Below are 18,075 nucleotides of genomic sequence, written 5' to 3'. Positions count from 1 at the left end.
ACCTGAGGTCCTGTGCTTGGTGACCTGCCTCACCCCATCCTCAGTGGCCTGTCAGCCTCCCTCAGCCTTTATAAGTCTTTATAAGTCTGGAGCTCTCGGCTTTCTCCAAGGGATTCTGTTTCTCTCTGGGGTCAAGAAGGGGAAATGGAGATCACAGGATACACACTGGGGCCTGCCTTCAGTGAGCTCACAGTACATTAGAGGGGTTGGGCAGGTACACAGGGCAGAACATGAGGTACAAATTATATGCTGTGGAAATTTGGCAGGGAAAGAAGGAGCCCTTTATCTGGAAAGACACGTCATGGAAAAGGTGGTATTTGGGCTCGGTGGTGTTCCACAGGAGTTGGGACAATGATGAGTGGTCTTCCAGGCAGAGGTAACAGCTTTGCAATAGGTCAAAGATAAGAAGGGCTTCTCATCTCCCACTCATGGCATCTCTTCTCTTCACTTAAAGGACAGAGATGAAAGAAAACAGATCCCTTCCATCTTTATTATATTTGCCAGCTATACTCTTGTGACCCGTAGAGTGATAATATCGATGATTACTGTTTATTGAGTAATTATTTGCCAGTTACTGTTTAAATGCTTCACATGTATTCTCATCTCATGCTCCTCATAGGGAATCCTACGAGCTAGGTAAACTACAACTAATCTCATAAATGTTGAGGACAGGTGGCACAAATAGAAGGTTTCTGGACCCTGTCCATCCCAAGATGATAGTGCCATGAGTCATAGAGTTGGATTTTCTGTTCAGGTAGGGTTGGGTGCAATGAGGAGGCATTATAGCATAGTATAAGTTAAGTATGCAGACTCTGGGGCCAGACAAGATTTGTGTCCCGCATTGTCACTTACCAGTTTTGTGACCTAGACAACTACTTAACTTCCCTGGCTCTTAGTTTTCACAGCTAAAAAATGAAAGTAATAATGGTAACTTATGTTCTAGAGTTATTATAAGAATTACATAAGTTAACACATGAAGTAGCTAAAACAATGTCCTGCTTATAAGTGCTCGGTGTTATCAAAAATGAATGGTTCGGGGCACCTAGGTGGCTCAGTTGGTTAAGCGACCGACTTCGGCTCGGGTCATGATCTCGCAGTCTGTGAGTTCGAGCCCCGTGTCGGGCTCTGTGCCGACAGCTCAGAGCCTGGAGCCTACTTCAGATTCTATGTCTCCCCTTCTCTCTACCCCTCCCCTGCTCACGCTCTGTGTCTGTCTGTCTCTCAATAATAAATAAACATTAAAAAAATTTTTTTTTAATAAAAAAAATAAATGGTTCACGTCAGCCAGGACTCTAAAGACATAAATGACAGAACCTTAGTTCAAGCTAGTTTAATCAAAAAATGAAGTAATTGACTTGTGTTATTAAAAAGTCCAGAGCTAGGATGACTTCAGTCTTAGCTTCATCCAGGAGTTAAAACAATCTTCTCAGTAATCTCTGCCCATTTTTACAAGGAGTGTCTTCATCCTCAACAAGTTTCTACTTTGTGGTGACAGAGATGGCCTTCAGCAACCCTACGCTTTAATCCTACCTCAACACCCTTAGCGGAAAGAGAACTCTTTCCTGAAAGCCCCAGTTTGAAAACAATTTCTTCCCTGAATAAGTGTGAAATACTAACAGAAGATCCTCAGGGACATGTTTGGAGTTCTGTACCCTGGAATTAATTCTCTTGCTAACTCAGGTTGCTGTGATTCCATCCCATGAGCTTTCTGATATTGGTGGCCGTTCCCCTCCTTGCTTGTTCTCTAGCCTCAATCATTCTCCAGTCTGTGGTCGTTTGGATCCAGAGAGAGTTTATGGCTAATCCCATCCAACCAGACTTTCCTTTGGGATCTCACTGAGAGAGAGAGACAGGGAAGAGGTGACTGGCCAGGTTTGGTGGTAGCCTCAGGGTAGGGTAATGGAATCCAGGAGTAGTGGTATTCAATCCTGTACCTCAGCTTTGGGTTTTCAGGACTCTGAACTTTGAGACACTTAAGTAAATTACTTTGGGTAGAGTTTTGTTTTGTTTTATTTTAGTGTAAATTTGTTGAATACAGTCTGATTGAGAGCAAGTTACAGAACAACAGTATATAGAGTATGCAAGTCTCAACTCCAGCAGTTAAACAATTTATGGAGGCACTTTTTTAAGTTCTGGACATAGAGCAGTGACTGAAACAGTCAAGGTCTTGGACTCATGGCCCTTACCTTCTGATGGGGGTGGGTGGAGAGGATACACAAAAGAAATCAGTGATACATGCTATGAAGGAATTAAAACAATAGTATGGAAGAGAGGGTGCCTATGGCCACTATACTCAAGGTCAGAATTGGCCTTTGAGGAGGTGACAATCGAGACTGATGACCTGAAAGATGAGAAGGCACCAAGTTGTGGGACGATCTTGGAGTAAGGCATTTTAATCTAAACATTGTTTTAGGTGGAGAAAGGACTGCTGCAAGGTGGAAAATTTTTTCACAGATATTTTATTCAGGATGTGCTATGTGCCAGGTGCTAGGTTAGGAATTGAAAATGTAATGGGGCACCTGGGTGGCTCAGTCGGTTGAGCATCTGACTCTTGATTTCAGCTCAGGTCATGATCCCAAGATCATGGGATTGAGCTCCAGGCCCCACGCTGAGCATGGAACCTGCTTGGGATTCTCTCCCTCTCACCCCTACTCATGTGCTCTCTCTTTCTTTCTCTAAAATAAAATAAAAAAAAATTTTTTAAATATATGGCAGTGAATAATACAGTCACAGTCTTTCCTTCCCCCATGGATCTTAAAATCTAAGCGTTTCTGGAAGAGCTGCAGCCTTTGATTTCAGTGTTTCAGACCAAAAACTCTTTACTGGGGAGATGAGGAAGATTGGGGCACACGGGAATCCAGATTTAATTGAAGACAGGGAACCAGCCATGTGATGATCTGGGGAAGAACTTCAGGTAGGGGGGTCAACAAGGGCAGAAGCCCTGAGATGTGTTCAAGGAACAACAAGGAGACAAGTGTGAGGGAGAGGGGACAGAGGCTAGATCATGTAGGGCCTTGTAGGCCATGGTAAGGAATTTATATTTTCACTTAAGAGACTTGGGAAGCTGTTAAAGGGTTTTTAATTTTTTTTTAATGTTTATTTATTTTTGACACAGAGAGAGACAGAGCATGAGCGGGGGAGGGGCAGAGAGAGAGGGAGACACAGAATCTGAAGCAGGCTCCAGGCTCTGAGCTGTCAGCACAGAGCCCAACGCAGGGCTCGAACTCACAGACTGCGAGATCATGACCTGAGCCTAAGTCAGATGCTCAACCAACTGAGCCACCCAGGCGCCCCTGTTAAAGGGTTTTTAAAGCAAGACAGTGACATGATTGGATTTTTTTTGTTTTTTGGGTTTTTTTGTTTGTTTAAGAATGTTCACTGGTTTCTGCAAGGAGAACAAGGGTAAGAATGGAAGCAGGAGGTGGATTAGGAGGCATTACATTGGTCCAGATGAGAAAGGATAGTGACTTGAATATGGTGATGGTAGTAAAAAATAAGAGAAATAGATATGTTTGGTGTATAGAGAAAACAGGACTTGATGGGATTGGTGACAAGATGATGATAATAGCTAACAACTCTATGAAAGTCGGTAGTGTTATTAAAACCATTTTACAAATGAAAACAGACACAGCATGGTGAAATCATTTGCCCAAAGTTACACAGGTAGTAAGTGGAAGGATTCTGTTTCCAACCCAGACAGTCTGGTCCCAGAGCCACTTGAGTTTTGGGAAAGAAAAAGGATAGCATGTTTAGCCAACGTTAAGAAAAAAGAATTATCGAGACCAGATGACTAGAACGTATGGAAGAAAAAGGAGTCAAAGATGACTTAAGAAATTCTTTGTTGTCCACAGAGAGATGATAGTTGAATCTATAGGAGTTGATTACATCCAAGTGAGAGGATACAAGTATAGAGAAAGGGAAGAGCTAAAGATAGAGTTTTAGTGGGGAAGGGTCAACACCTATAAGCATGGGATGAGTGAAAGGGAGCAATACATGGGGGCAAGGGGAGAGGGAACCAGCTTCTCTACTCCAGGGTTTCCCACAGCTTCCTAGGCTATGCTTATCTTCCGGGAGGCCCCCCTGACTTCTCCACTCCTCTCCCTCCCTTCCCCAGGACTGTTCATACAAAAGCCTCATTCTTAGCTGAGGCAATAGTATGCATATTTTGTGTACATATTTCAGGAGTTTCGGAAAATAATGGTTAGTTTTTACAAAAGAGAAGTTGAGCTCCCTTGGCATCTGACATTCTCTTGTTCTTGCTCAGGTCAGGATGGTGAGTTAATCTTAGGTAACTAACCTATTACCTTGTTCATGAAGTATGAGTTTCTCAAAGGCCTAGGCGTGTGCTGTAGAAGGGCTAGGAATGGGTAGGAAGGCTAATAGAACCCCCTTATTCATCCAGAGATGTTGGCATTAATGGGTGTACCTGTTACCCAACTTTTCTAGGCAATGGAAGGGAATTTACAGGAGGCTATAATATTCTTAGGAACAAGCAAGGGTTCTAAAACCAGACTGTTTGGCCTTGAAAATCTCAGCTTAGCTGTGTGTAGCCTTGGACAAGTGACTTAACCTTTTCTGTGTGTCAGTTTCTTCATTTATAAAATGAGAATAGTGTTATACATGTATATGTGCATGTGTGCGTGTAATATACGCGTATGTCACGTATATGTGTAAGGTATAGCGTATGTATTATTTTCAGAATTAAATGAACTCACCCACAGAAAGCTGTTCGCATAGGGCCTGGCACATGACACGGTATATGGTATATGAAGACATGCCAAGCATCATGGTAGGTATTTTTACGTACATTGTTTCACCTCATTCTTATAACCAGCCTCACTGAGGAAGAAACTGAGTTACCTGCCAAAGGTCAACACAGCAAGTAAGTGTCAGCAGGAGAGCCCCGTTTTCAGCTACATCTGACTCCACGGTGCTGGTTCCAAGTGAGGAGAGCTGGCTCCAGAGGCACCTCCTATCTGTGGGCTGCTTCTTGTTTGAAGCCAATGAAGGGAGCCTAGTGAGTAATTTTTCCTAAAACCTCTTAGCCAATGTTGGCTTTATTTTCCACCCTCCAGGATTGGTAGATGCTTCCACAGAAGCTTACTTGGTCCCTTAGAGAGCAAATATGACAGCAGTAAGTTGGGCTGTTTGAGAACTTTTCCGTTGGAATTCCCCTCTAGTGTCTTTCCTCAAAGGCAGGGAGTCATTTTTTTTGTCGCACAAAGACAAAGAGATCAGAGCAGTGGTGAATTCTGTTTTTGTATGGGAGCAGTCAAGGCTCTTCCAACTTCAAGTGATAGAAACACAAATTGGCATCAGCCCAAAAGGAATTTATTGGTCCATATAACTGAAAAGTCTGGAGTGAGGTGGCTTCAGTCTGACTAGGTTGGATCCAGATCTTCAGATGTGAACAGGTCTCCCTCTTTGTCCCCTCATCTCTTGACTCTGCTTTCATCTGTGTTGGCTTCATTCTGAGGCAGACTCTCACTGAGGTAGCCGAAGGGGCAGCCAGTAACATCAGGAGATGTATAATCTCAGCAACCCCAATGGAGAACTTCTTTTCCTCAATGGTTCCAGCAGAAGTCCAGTGAAGACTTTCCTTGACCAGTGGACTTGCCATGTCTACTTCTGGAGCCAAGGAAGACAGTTAATTTTCCAAAGGGAACTCAGGGGCTGGTATCAGAAGATGGGCATGGATGGTTGGCAGCAGATCCACCAAAATCCCTCACAGTGTAAGGTGCCTTGGAATAGTCAGCGTGATGCCTCTTTCCTGGCCCATGTCACTAACCGAGGTCTCCCCTTCTCATTGCTGCCAACCACCCAGGAAAAGAGGTAGCCGGGGACCTCTGGCCCTTTGACGGAAGAAGCCATATCACTCTCCTCTCTAGTCACCATCCAGAACAAATACCCAGCATCCTTCTCCTGTCCTAAAAGCAACTGTTTGTTTCTCTGAAGCCCCCAGTGTTTACTGAGGACTGTCACAGCCATTGTTGGGCACTAGATCCTCTCTGCCAGTCATGTTCCCTGAACAACTGGGCAGCTTGAAGGTATAAACCAGAGAGGCCTGAGGGAAGGACAGTTCACAGACTTCTGGTCTTTTCCCAGTGTGTGTCCATCTGGTCCAAGGACTGCAGGCCACGTGCTTTGTTTGTTCCTCATGGTGGTTCACTGTTGCTATTTTAATGTGAATTAGTTTCCAATATTTAAAAATAGGGGAAATTTTATTTAAAAATCCAGATTTTCGGTTCCCCTTAAAAAAAAAAAAAATCTAAAACCTAACAACACTGGACCCACATTCCCACATGGTAGCAGTTGATCAGAGCTAAAATCATGACTTCTCCCTTTAGATAGGGTATGTGCTTTCTACCTCACCATAGTCCTCCCCAGCCTGCTTCATTCAAAACCTGGACTTAATAAGTGTCATATTTGAGACCCCGCTCTGTCCCAAACCTTTGCTTATAGCATTTGGCTTGGGAGAAGATTCTGGTCGTCAGCTTATTTGGGAAGCACAGTGCTGTTGCTTTGGAAAACTAACAACCCAGAAAAAGTTTATGGGAAAGAGTGTGCACAACTTTGGTCTCTTTGTGGATTTGGTCATCTTTTTGCCGTACATGTTGTTGGCATATCAAACCTCTCGTCACAAATGTTCTGTCTGAAATAGTAACATGTCCTTCTATCCTATGAGTTGCCACCCAGTGAAGGAATCCCTCCCACTCCCAAGGGATGTTCATGTAGCCTCCACTTGACCACTTCCAGCAGCCAGGGAGCTATTACCTCCTCACGTGGCAGCCAGTTCCATTCTTGGATAGATATATTATTTTAAAATTCTTCCTTATGTTAAGGCAGATGCTGTCTCCTTAGGGCTGAAATCCACAAAATGTTGGAGGTAGGAAGAGAAACTGATTTTTCAGGCATGTGAACTACCACTCATCCATCCTGCATCCAGGGCAAACATTGATAATCAGTCACAGTATTCTTTCTCACTGAGCCAGATAGTAGAATGCAGCCTTAAAAAAAAATTTTTTTTTAATTCTTTAAAAATTATAGAAGTAATACGTGTTTACTTGCAACTAGTGACGTGCTACAAAGTTACATAAAGAGACTGTTAATAATTCCTCCTCTCCGAGGTAAACCAATGCGAACGGCCTAGGGTGTGTCTTTATACACATTTCTCTATACACATACACATGTAGATATAATGAGGTGTGTAAGGATTTTTGTATGGCTTTTTATCTTCTTTTTATGAAAATGGCATTGTATTGTATGTATTACCATGGAGCTTATGATCAGCCCTGCAGGTTGGTGGCGAAAGATCAAACACTATATATAGATGTAAACGTGCTATGTTTTTTGTATGCTATCAGAATCAAGCATGTTTTTAATAGCTATGTAATATCTCTTTGTATGAGGTGTGCCCCAGTTGATTAATCCTTGCCCTTTGATGGATACTCCTGTTGCTTCATTTCTTCTGGATCCTTCACACCATAGTGCCCCAACCAGCCACTACCAGTCGTTGGGAGTTAGCCTGTGAGGTAAAACCCATTTGTCGTGTCTGATCCAGTCTGACTCCTTATCTTACACATTGTAGAGAAGGGAAGCGGACTAGCTCCAGGTCAAAGTGAATCAGTGTCTAGGGCAAGACTAGAACTGAATTTTCTTGACTCTCAACATTTCCCGTGTCCCCTCTCACTTAGAGCCATCCACCCTGGTTCTCCTCTGGAGTAAAAGAACAAATCTAATTCCTCTCCTGTGTGCTACCCCTTCAGATATTCAAAGTCAGCTATATCATTCCTTCTAAGTCTTCTCTTCCACCGGGGAAATTTCCTCAGTGCCTTCAAACTTCTCTTAGGACAGAGTTTCCAAGTCTGTTTCCCATCCTATGGGCCATTCCTTCTGTCATCTTCTCCGGGGCTGTAGAAATCCCAATTGTGGCTTCCATGCTCACCTTATTTATTCATTCTTTCAGCAAATACATACTGAAAACCGTCTGTATGCCAGTCACCATTCTGGGCACTGGGTAACCATATAGCTTGCTTTTTGGTGGAAAGAGAAATAACAAACATAAATAATATCTGAGGGTGTCAAATTATATAGCAGAAATAGCCTAAATAGTGTGACAGACCCCTTAAATCCGATAGTCAGGGAAGCTCTCTCTGAGGAAGTAACATTGAGCTGAGACCTGAGTGACAAGTAGGGGCCAACCATAAATAGGTCTGAAGAAAGAGTTCTAGTGAATAGAAAACTTGTACCAGATGAAATTGGAGAGGCCACAGGAGTCTTCCAGGGACCTGTAGACCAAGATCCATTCAGTTTTAGTTTAGGTTTAGTTTAGGAAATCATTGGAGGATTTTAAGCCAGGAGCAACATTTGATTCCTTTTTAAAGATGTCTTGGCGCGCCTGGGTGTCTCAGTCTGTTAAGCGTCCAACTCTTGATTTCAGCTCAGGTCATGATCTCGCAGTTTGTGAGATCGAGCCCCGCATTGGACTCTGTGCTGCGGGAGCCTAGCCTGCCTGGGATTCTCTCTCCCTTTCTCTCAGCCCCTACTCTGCACATGCATGCTCACTCTCTCTTTCCATCTCTCTCTCTCAAAATAAATTTAAAAAAATAAAAAATAATAAAAAGATTTCTGGGGCACCTGGCTGGCTCAGTTAGAAGAGCATGCAACTCGATCTCACAGTCTTGAGTTCAAGCCCCGCGTTGGGTGTAGAGATTAATCAAAAAAGTAAATAAACTTAAAAAGATTTCGTTTTCCCCTACACTTGCCCTTATATGCAAAGGGATTGACATCTGGGTCAGTTTGCTTTGTTCAGGTGTCCCAGAGAGGATCTGCCAGGTGAGTCATAGCCGTTGTCAGATGCACCTCACAGCGCTCTTCAGCAAGAGGATGGAAGTTCAGGGAGGTGGCAAGACATGAGCCCAGCAAGTTCAGTGGGTCTTTGTGTGGAGTTCTCAGTCCGTGGAGCCAAATGTGGTTTGGGGATAGAGCCAAGGCACTGGTTGTGGGACAGACCAGGAAATGCGAGTAGAGACCTGGAGCTCGAGACACTTAAAAAAAGGCTTCAGAGTAGTGTCCAGAAATCAGTCCACTGAAGAATAGTCCTGTTGTCTGCCCAGTTAACACAGCTCCTGTGTCGTTCCCATCCAAGAGAGGAATTTGAACACTTTCTAGCTTGGGAGTTTTTTACTTTGGATGTGACCCTTCTCAAGTTGGCATCCTCCGTGCTCTTAGGAGTCTGGATGACAGGCATCTTTGGAAGCCAGGGGACTTGGGTCAGGAGTAGCCTTCAGAGGAATGAAGAAGAGGTCTGGGGGAGACTCACCTCAGAGCAGAGATGAGTGGGATCTTAGAGATCAGAGCTGCACCTTTTCCAGAGTGGCAGAGCTGGGTTGAAGGAGGTAAGATTCCCCCAAATCTTTGAAAAAGCCTTTGTCCATGCCCCTACCTTTGGGCACCCAGGCAGTTACTGATCACTTAGCTATCTGCATACTCGAGATCTCCACTGAGGTCACCACCCACTCACATCCTAGCTTTATTGAGTCTTAGATTGACATACATAAACTCCATGGAGTCCTCTTAGCAGGTGAGCAACCACTCTTTCCCACTCTCAGAAGAGGTAGGTCAGGGCATGTGCTGGGGGTCACATGTCACATAAGGCCAGGTTTCCATTAATTCAGATCTTTCCCTGTAGTGTGCAGCCTCTCCTATTTCCCATTGCTGGAAAATCCTACCAACTTAATTCTGCTTCCTTTGGCCCTTTGATAGCTAGGACTGAGGGGCAACCTCTTCTCCTTAGTCTTGCTGAGTCCCAATCAGGTGTTTTTTCTACATCTGGAGATTGGTGGGAAAGTTGGTTTAGTGTCTGGTGTTGGCTTCCTCTTTCTCCCAGGAGCTCAGCAGAGCAGACACCCTAGGAGAGGAAGGCATAAAGCCTCCTTACCCTCTCAACCTGCATTCACCAGACCAGTTCCAGCCCTTTCATTCTGTCTGACCACCTTCCTTCCTTTTCTAGGAGCCTGGAGAGGTGTGGCTGGACCAAGACCTCCCCCGATGTGAGCAGGTTTCCTCCTCCCCCTACCACCCGTTGCCACCACGCCAGGGAACGTCCTCAAGCCCTGGCCCTCAGGGGAGAGGTAACAGGAGCTCTGAGCCGAGACCATGTGACGGCGCTGGCCCTCGCCACCGCCGTCCCCCCCACCCTGGCCCCAGGCCCGGCACCATGATGTTCCGCGACCAGGTGGGCATCCTCGCTGGCTGGTTCAAGGGCTGGAATGAGTGTGAGCAGACGGTGGCCCTGCTATCACTTCTGAAGCGGGTCACTCGCACCCAGGCCCGGTTCCTGCAGCTCTGCCTGGAGCACTCGCTGGCGGACTGCAATGACATCCACCTGCTAGAGTCGGAGGCCAACAGTGCCGGTGAGTCTCCACCCGGAACAGGAGCAGATATCGGAGGGCTGAGGAGGCCCACCCCACAATGTGCTGAGAAATGTGGGTTCTCAGCTTGTTGGTGGAGGGGGAGTCCCTGACCTCCCAAGTCATCATCATTAGTCTCCTGGGGCTTTGTTGCCAGATATCCTCAGGCATGAAATGAGGGGCTACTGGCGGATGGCAGTGCAAACTGGAAACAACCTATAGCAGAGGAAGAGCTATGTAGGGTGGCTTGTCTGGGCGACTGAGAGGAAGGGACTAAGGTCATTACTTATGAAAGTGGATTGGAAGCTGAACAAATAAGTCATTTCTCAAGCTCTGGGACACCAGAGCTAGGAGAGAATTTTAGAAATTCACAAGTAATCTTAAACTGTTCTGTAGGCACAAAGGTAGGTTGGACTTAAGGCATAAATAGCTTCAAGAGAATTTTGAATTTAGGTATAGTCCGTATCAGTTCCCTAAGCACTCAGTAGAGTGTGTACCAGGAGCCTGGTGAGCCAGGCTTCTCTAGAACTCTCTCAGGGGCTCCAGTCATAGACAGGAGTCAGGCCAGAGAACGCTCTCAGGGCACACTGCTGAAGCCATTCTGGCCTGTAGGCTTCCACAGGGCGGGATGGAGAGCTGTTGACCTCAGTGATGGGTGAGAGAGATGGAGGCCAGAGAAGAGGACATTTCGTGCGTACTTGAAGCTAACTGGAAAGGGGACGCAGGGGCTCCGTGTCAGTGCATCCAAACCCTTCCCACCTTCTCCCCCATAATAATAGCTCACATTAAGCCCTTACAACACACCAAGTACTGGCTGTACTTATATACTAACTTGGAAAGCAGTGTTTTTTAGTGTCTCTAGGGTCAGACTGTCTAGGGTTAGATCCCAGGTCTGTCATTTGCAATATAACAAAGTAACTTTCTGAGTCTTGGTTTCTTCCTCTCTAAAACCAAGATAGTAACTATGCTTACATCTTAGGGTCATTGTGAGCTTTGAGAACAGTGCCTGGCATGTAGTAAACACTCAGTAAATGTCAATTGTTTTTATTGTGAATAACTCATTTAGTCCTCACAACCCCATGAAATTGGTACTGTTATTTTCCCCATTTCATAGGTAAGGAAATCCACATGGGCTGCTAGGAGCCACAGAGTTGCCTGGCTTCCCTCATCTCCCCAGGCCCATTGCCTTCGTAACAATCCCCTTTATTTTTCCGAATATTTACGTATAAGTCAGAGAAGCACCATGGTTATAGGGTGAGGTGGCTCCTCGGGCCAGGACTCACACCGGCTTTAAGTCCCAGTCTGGCAGACAGTGAGAGCAAGAATCTAGCAAGACTACAGCAGGCTCAGAGCTCAGCAGCCTCACACTCCTCCACACCAGGGAGGGCTCATCTCTGCTCTGACATCGGTGGCAGGAGTTCTTGGTTGTGGTATGGCTGTGCCCCCAAGTAGGGCTCCTGTGGGACAGGCCGTTTTCTTATGTAGCTTTGTCACACTTCCCTGCCACCCCATCCTGTGAAGGCAGTTGGATGAGCACTAAGTACCAATCTTGTCTGTATCTCAGAATCACCAGTGGTGTTTATTCTATTTATTAGAGCGTGTTTAATTTTTGCATTTGTTTTCAAAACTTGTAAAATCAAACCCTATGAAAAGTAAAAAGTGAGATCTCCTCCCTTCCATACTTCCATCTTCCCAATTGGTGTATGTTTTGTGAGAGATTCTGTGATGTATGAGTATGCACATAGTCTCCCTTCAGCTTTTTCATTATTTTGATCATTTCTTTAAAATGTTTTAATGTTTTATTTGTTTTTGAGAGAGAGAGAGTACGAGTTTGGGAGGGGCAGAAAGAGAGGGACACACAGAATCCGAAGCAGGCTCCAGGCTCTGAGCTGTCAGCACAGAGCCTGACATGGGGCTCGAACCCACGAGCCTGGAGATCATGACCTGAGCTGAAGTTGGATGCTTAACTGACTGAGCCACCCAGGCACCCCTGTTTTGATCTTTTTTTTTTTTAAGTTTATTTAGTTATTTATTTTGAGAGAGAAAGAGCATGTGTAAGGGAAGGGGCAGAGAGAGGGAGAGGGAGAGGGAGAATCCTAAGCAGGCTCCACGCTGTCGGCGCAAAGCCCTGAAACCAAGAGTTGGCTGCTTAACCAGCTGAGCCACCCAGGCGCCCAGATCATTTTAATATATGGAGTAGAACACTGTGTATATTAACCAATTTCATTTAACAGTGTAATTTGAAGATCATTTCATATTCAGCACACATGTATATGCCTCATTGTTAATGGCTGCATAATAGGAAGAATAGGTATTTATAGAGGCCTACCTGGGAATCAAACAATTCTTTACGTTTATTACTCATTTAGTCTTCACAACAGCTCTGTAAGGTAGTCTTACTGTTCCCTCATTTTATAGATGAGTAGACTGAGGTCTGGAGAGGTTTAGTGACTTGCCCTGGGTCATACCACTGGTCACAGGTGGAACTGGAATTTGATTTTAGAGCTCTTGCTCCTGACCAGTAGGCTCTACTTTATGGTCTGTTTGGTCTCGCTCATACAAACAGTGCTGCGATGAGTACCCTTTAAGCATCTCTAAGATAAATTCCTAGAATTCTGTGGAACTGCTAGTTTGAAGTGATGTGGATGTGAAAGATGCCTTGTTACCACATCGCCTTAAAAAGACACGGCACCCTTTATACCAAGAACCTGATGCTCATCCCAGATGGTTTGCACTGGGATTTGGGGGTAATGCCTAGCCAGGGTTGAGAATTGATGTGGAACGAATTCACTGATGAATGAAAATAGGAATCAAGGTCTTCAGCCGCAGCCCCAGGTCAGATGGCGAGAATATATAACAAGCTGGTACTTAGATGGAGAGGTAGGGAAAACTTAGAAGGGCTATGGTGTATATCAGAGTCAGCAGGAAACCTGCCAGGACTAGAGCAGAGCATGACTAGAGAGAGAAGTGGTCACAGAGGCAAATTCTACAGACCGTTAAATGACTCTTAATGGACATGGGGACTCCTGGGCACCTGGGTGGCTCAGTCGTTGAGCATCCGACTTCAGCTCAGGTCATGATCTTGGAGTTTCTGAGTTCAGGCCCCACACTGGGCTCACTGGTGTCAGCACAGAGCCTGCTTTGGATCCTCTGCCCACCTCTCTTTGCCCCTGCACTGCTTGCGTGCACACTTGCTTGCTCTCTCTCAAAAATAAATAAACATTAAAATAATAATAATAATAATAATAATAATAATAATAATATACATGGGGGCTCCAAGACTAAGGAGGCCTGTGTCTCCTGTCTCGGTCCCTCCCTCAAGTAGAACAGCCCCCTTGCCTTATTTGTGAAGGAAGTAGCTTCTTCCTGGGCCTAGAGGCCTACTTTGTGGGAGGAACTGTGCACCCTCTGACTTTATCTCTTCCCTTGTTTGTTATGGGCTTCCCATTCCCTTGTGTTTCCCAAACTTGCGTCATTGTCCACATCACCTGGTGGGAGGGAAGTGACTCTTAAAATCCAGCCTCCCCACCCCCCCAACCCTGACTCCACCCCTGAAATCAGAATCCTGAGGGGATGGGCCTGGGAACACGTATACAAGTTCTTCTGCTGACTAGACAGTTTGAGAGATGATGCTCTGCTGGATGATTCATTTGTTACAGGACACGAGAATAGGAATCAGAACATCCAGGAGTTCTAGATCCAACTCTGCCACTAAAACCTCTTGTGCATTGGACCAGTTCCACCCCTCTTGAGCCTGAGGATCCATATCTGGACAGTGAGAGGGTTGTTCTAGATACTCTCCAAGTGCCTCTTGGGCTCTGAAATAATGTACCAAAGAAGGTAGAGCCACAGCCAAGCATATAACTTTGGGGGCTCAGCACATTTTTCTAAAGGAATAGCTCTTAATATTTTATGAGATGGGGGTGCCTGGGTGACTCAGTCAGTTGAGTGTTCCAACTCTTGATTTTGGCTCAGGTCATGATCCCAGGGTTGTGGGATCGAGCCCTGTGTCAGGCTCCACACTTAGTGTACAGCCTGATTAAGATTCTCTCTTTCTCTCTCTCTGCCCCTCTCCCCTGCGCTCACTCTCTTTTGAAAAGAAAAAAGTGGGGGAGGGGCGGAGGGAGGAAGGAAGGAAAGAAAGAAATGGGCAGATAGGACACCTGGTGGCTAGTTCGATAAGCATCTGACTCTGGATTTCGGCTCAGGTTATGATCTCACAGTTTGTGTGATTGAGGCTTGCATCAGGCTCTGTGCTGACAGCACAGCACAGAGCCTACTTGGGATTCTCTCTCTCTCTCTGCCCCTCTCCTGCTCATTGCATGTTGCACACTCTTTCTCTCCCTCCCTCTCAAATAAAATAAACTTTAAAAAAAAAAAAAGGCAGGGAGTACAGACGGCTTGATCTAGGCAAGTGAGTCCCAACCCTGGCTTCATGTCAGAATCACTCAGGGACTCTATAAAAATAATCTGAGGCCTGGGTCCTATCCCCAGCGAGTCTAATATTTTTTAAGCTCCCTAGTTGGCTCTTGCGTGCATCCAGTGGAGAACCACTTGTCTTGATACTGACGCTGATACTGACCAGGAAGGTGGTGGCCTGCTGGGAGTGGGGAGTTGGGGCTGTAGAAGGGGAATCTGGTCTGGGCTCTTCCTCTCAAGCAGTTGGGAGGGTTTAAGGAAGTCCCCCAAACCCAGGCAGCCAGCATTGGTTTCATAGAAGCAGAATCTGAAACAATACCCAGGAACAGAAAAGCAATACCCTAAGGGTCTGTGGAACAGGAAAGAGAGGCCCCAGGTTACCCCTTGTTGTCATCCCTGTTGCTTCTCCCAGTGCTGTCTTCCCTGCCTGTTTGGAGCTGTAACAGTAATGCTAGTCCTCTCTTTCCTCCTGATGCTGACTTGGACCAAAAGAATAGAGCCAGAGAAGCTGAAATCCCCTTCCCTCCCAGGTCCTTCAGCTTCCTAGGCCACATTTCCTGCATTTCTTTCCTCCTCCTGTCCTCTGAGTCAGAGTCCCTGTATCCAGCAGGTTTAAGCTCCTCCCTATCTGGCTTACTGAATCTGGGTGGGGAAACTGAGGTCAGGAGGGGGCCGTGGCTGAATGAGTCACCAGAGCTCAACTCTCATGCCTCCACCCTCCCTTTAAAGCTCTACTGACACAGTTCATCAAACAAAAATGTGAGCCCCCTGGCCCTCCCCCATGTTTGTGTGAGCTGGGGTGAGATAGAGAAGGGCATGTTTGCAGCCAAACCCCAGCCCCTGTGACTAGTGCCTGAGGCTGCCACGATTATTGCAACAGCCCAGCACGTAAAAATGGATTTGCTCTGTGGCAGTCTCCAAGATATATTTGGCTCCTATGATTTGCCAGGACCCAGGGTCATGACCTATTTAGTTCTGGTCACCTGGCCAAGGAGGGTACTCATGCACAGTGTCTCTGGTCCTCTCCGTGCCTGCAGAATCCAGGTTTGCAGCTTGGTGAGAAGCAGCCATTGGCATCATGGCATTCCCAGCCCCCTCCCCCATCCGCCCACCTCCAGAATTTCATCATTGCTTGTTGTACGTCTAGCTCAGAGGAACCAGAGATATGTCTGTTTTTGGTAAATAACTGCACGAAATCCCCCACCCCTGTTGGGAATCTTAAGGGGGAGTCCCAGATGTGCCCTCCCATATTACTTGCTCCCCACAGCCCTGAAACAGCGTGGGCTCTAGATCTTCAACCAAAAGCGATGACAATAACATTTAAAATGACAGGAGTACTTAACACATGTCAGGTGCTTTGCATGATTGTCTCATTGAACCTTTACAACAACCCTGTGACATAGTGGCTTTTACTACCCCCACTGTACAGAAAAGGAGACCAGGCTCCGAGAGGTTAAAGGACTGGCCCACAAATATGTTGACCTAGCTCATAGAAGCAGAGGTAGATTTTGAATCCAGACAAGTTTGCCTGTTGAACTTGTGCCCTTACTCAGTATACTCTGCTAGGATATGAAACAGGGTCACCTGAGGTCAGGGGATCCTCGAGAGGGCACGCTATACACACATAGACACCACTACCTTCTAGGAGACCATCTGGGTTCAATTCTGCAGGTATTCATTGGGCCCCCACTGTGCCCCAACTCTGGGCCAGACTTTTCTGATCTGAGCAGGAAACGAAGTTTCATCCCCACCCGTCATCTGCAGCCCCAGCTGGGCTCACCCCAAGGGGCCTGAGGCTGCGCAAATTCCTTGGACCAGATCCAGTGCTCACTGATGCTTCCCAGTCATGGGAGGCCCGCCCTCCCCACCACACCGCTACACAGACACATGAGCACACATTTCCCCAGGGTCAGCCTCCAGTCGTCCAAAACCACTCTCTCCTTTCTCCATGGTAGAACAAGGTCCTTCATTGAGCCCAACCCTTGGGGCTGTTCTGTCACGTCCCCTGGCAGTACCAGAGGAGAAGCTGTGTCCCTTAGCCCTGGGGTCCTGGCAGTATCCTGGGGTGGGGGAGGGACTAGACAAGGCTTCTCTCTGTCCCAGATGCCTCTGGCTACTCTGTAAGGCCTAAACAACAGCGATTGAGAACGTCAGGGTAGGGCTGGAAGGAGTAGGCTGACTGTTGGAGGAGAAGGGAGAAAAACACCAATCACTGAGTCATACTGAGTGCTTACTGTGGGCAGACTCTGTCAGGTGCTTTACATGCACTGTCTCCCTAAATCCTCTCAGCAGACCTGTAATCCCTCCTTTCCAGAGGAGGAAATGTATTGCCCAGGCAACTGCATAACACAGCTGGGATATAAGTCTTTGACTTTCTGTCCTTAATCTTCATCACGCTATTTCTTCTCATCAAGAGCCAAAAACTCAGGGATTAAGCCAGGGGAATGGGGTACCAGGGTATTCATTCCTATATGATCTAGTGCCATGTGGAGGTGGGAGGGTGGGAAAAGTGAAGGCTTCCTCAAGTCAGGAAGGCCTGTCCCACCTTGGAAACATCCTTAGATATGGAGATGACCTAAGAGACAGCCTTGTAGTCATGGGAAGCTGGTTCAACAAGGTTTCCTAGCCTTGAGTGGTAGGTCCTGCATGAGATCAGGAAAGCCAAGGATGGCGGAGGGGGAAGGGGGTGGAGAACAAGAGATTTGGCATTGAAGAACTAGTATAGTGTTGTTGGTAAACGTTTCTCCCAGTTCTGGAAGCTGACAGACCTGGGCTCAGATCTTGGCTCTGTCTGTTTGGGAAAGTGATTCCACCTCCTGAAATTTAGTCCCTCATCCATAAGATGGCAATGTTTTTTGTTTGTTTAATGTTTATTTATATTTGAGAGAAAGAGAGAGAAAGACAGAGCATGAGCAGGGGAGGGGCAGAGAGAGAGGGAGACTAGAATCTGAAGCAGGCTCTAGGCTCTGAGCTGTCAGCACAGAGCTTGATGTGGGCCTCGAACTCACAAACTGCGAGATCATGACCTGAGCCGAAGTCAGACGCTTAACTGACTGAGCCACCCAGGTGCCCCTTTTTTTGTTTTTTAATTTTTTTTAATGTTTGTTTATATTTGAGAGAGAGAAAGAGCATGAGCGGGGGAGGGGCAGACATAAGATGGCAATGTTAAAAAGAGTTGAGGTGAGGTTCTTAGCATAGTGTCTGGAATATAGTAAGTGCTCAATAAATGCTATTCATTATCATT

General features: G+C 46.2%; 1 protein-coding gene across 3 annotated transcripts in view; it reads left to right on the top strand.

The window, feature by feature from the left end:
- Positions 1-18,075, top strand: part of SAMD4B (sterile alpha motif domain containing 4B) — a 41,914-nt gene that overhangs the window by 3,672 nt on the left and 20,167 nt on the right. For all 3 annotated transcript variants that reach the window (XM_042920521.1, XM_042920518.1, XM_042920519.1), the window contains one exon: positions 10,013-10,415. In XM_042920521.1, coding sequence (XP_042776455.1) covers positions 10,220-10,415 — 196 coding nt within the window. In that variant the 5' untranslated portion in view covers positions 10,013-10,219. Of the gene's footprint in view, positions 1-10,012; positions 10,416-18,075 lie in introns of those variants that run through there.

The sequence above is a fragment of the Panthera leo genome, chromosome E2 (assembly GCF_018350215.1).
Source record: "Panthera leo isolate Ple1 chromosome E2, P.leo_Ple1_pat1.1, whole genome shotgun sequence".
Classification (NCBI taxonomy): Eukaryota; Metazoa; Chordata; class Mammalia; order Carnivora; family Felidae; genus Panthera; species Panthera leo.
This window is presented reverse-complemented; position numbering and strand designations above follow the sequence as displayed.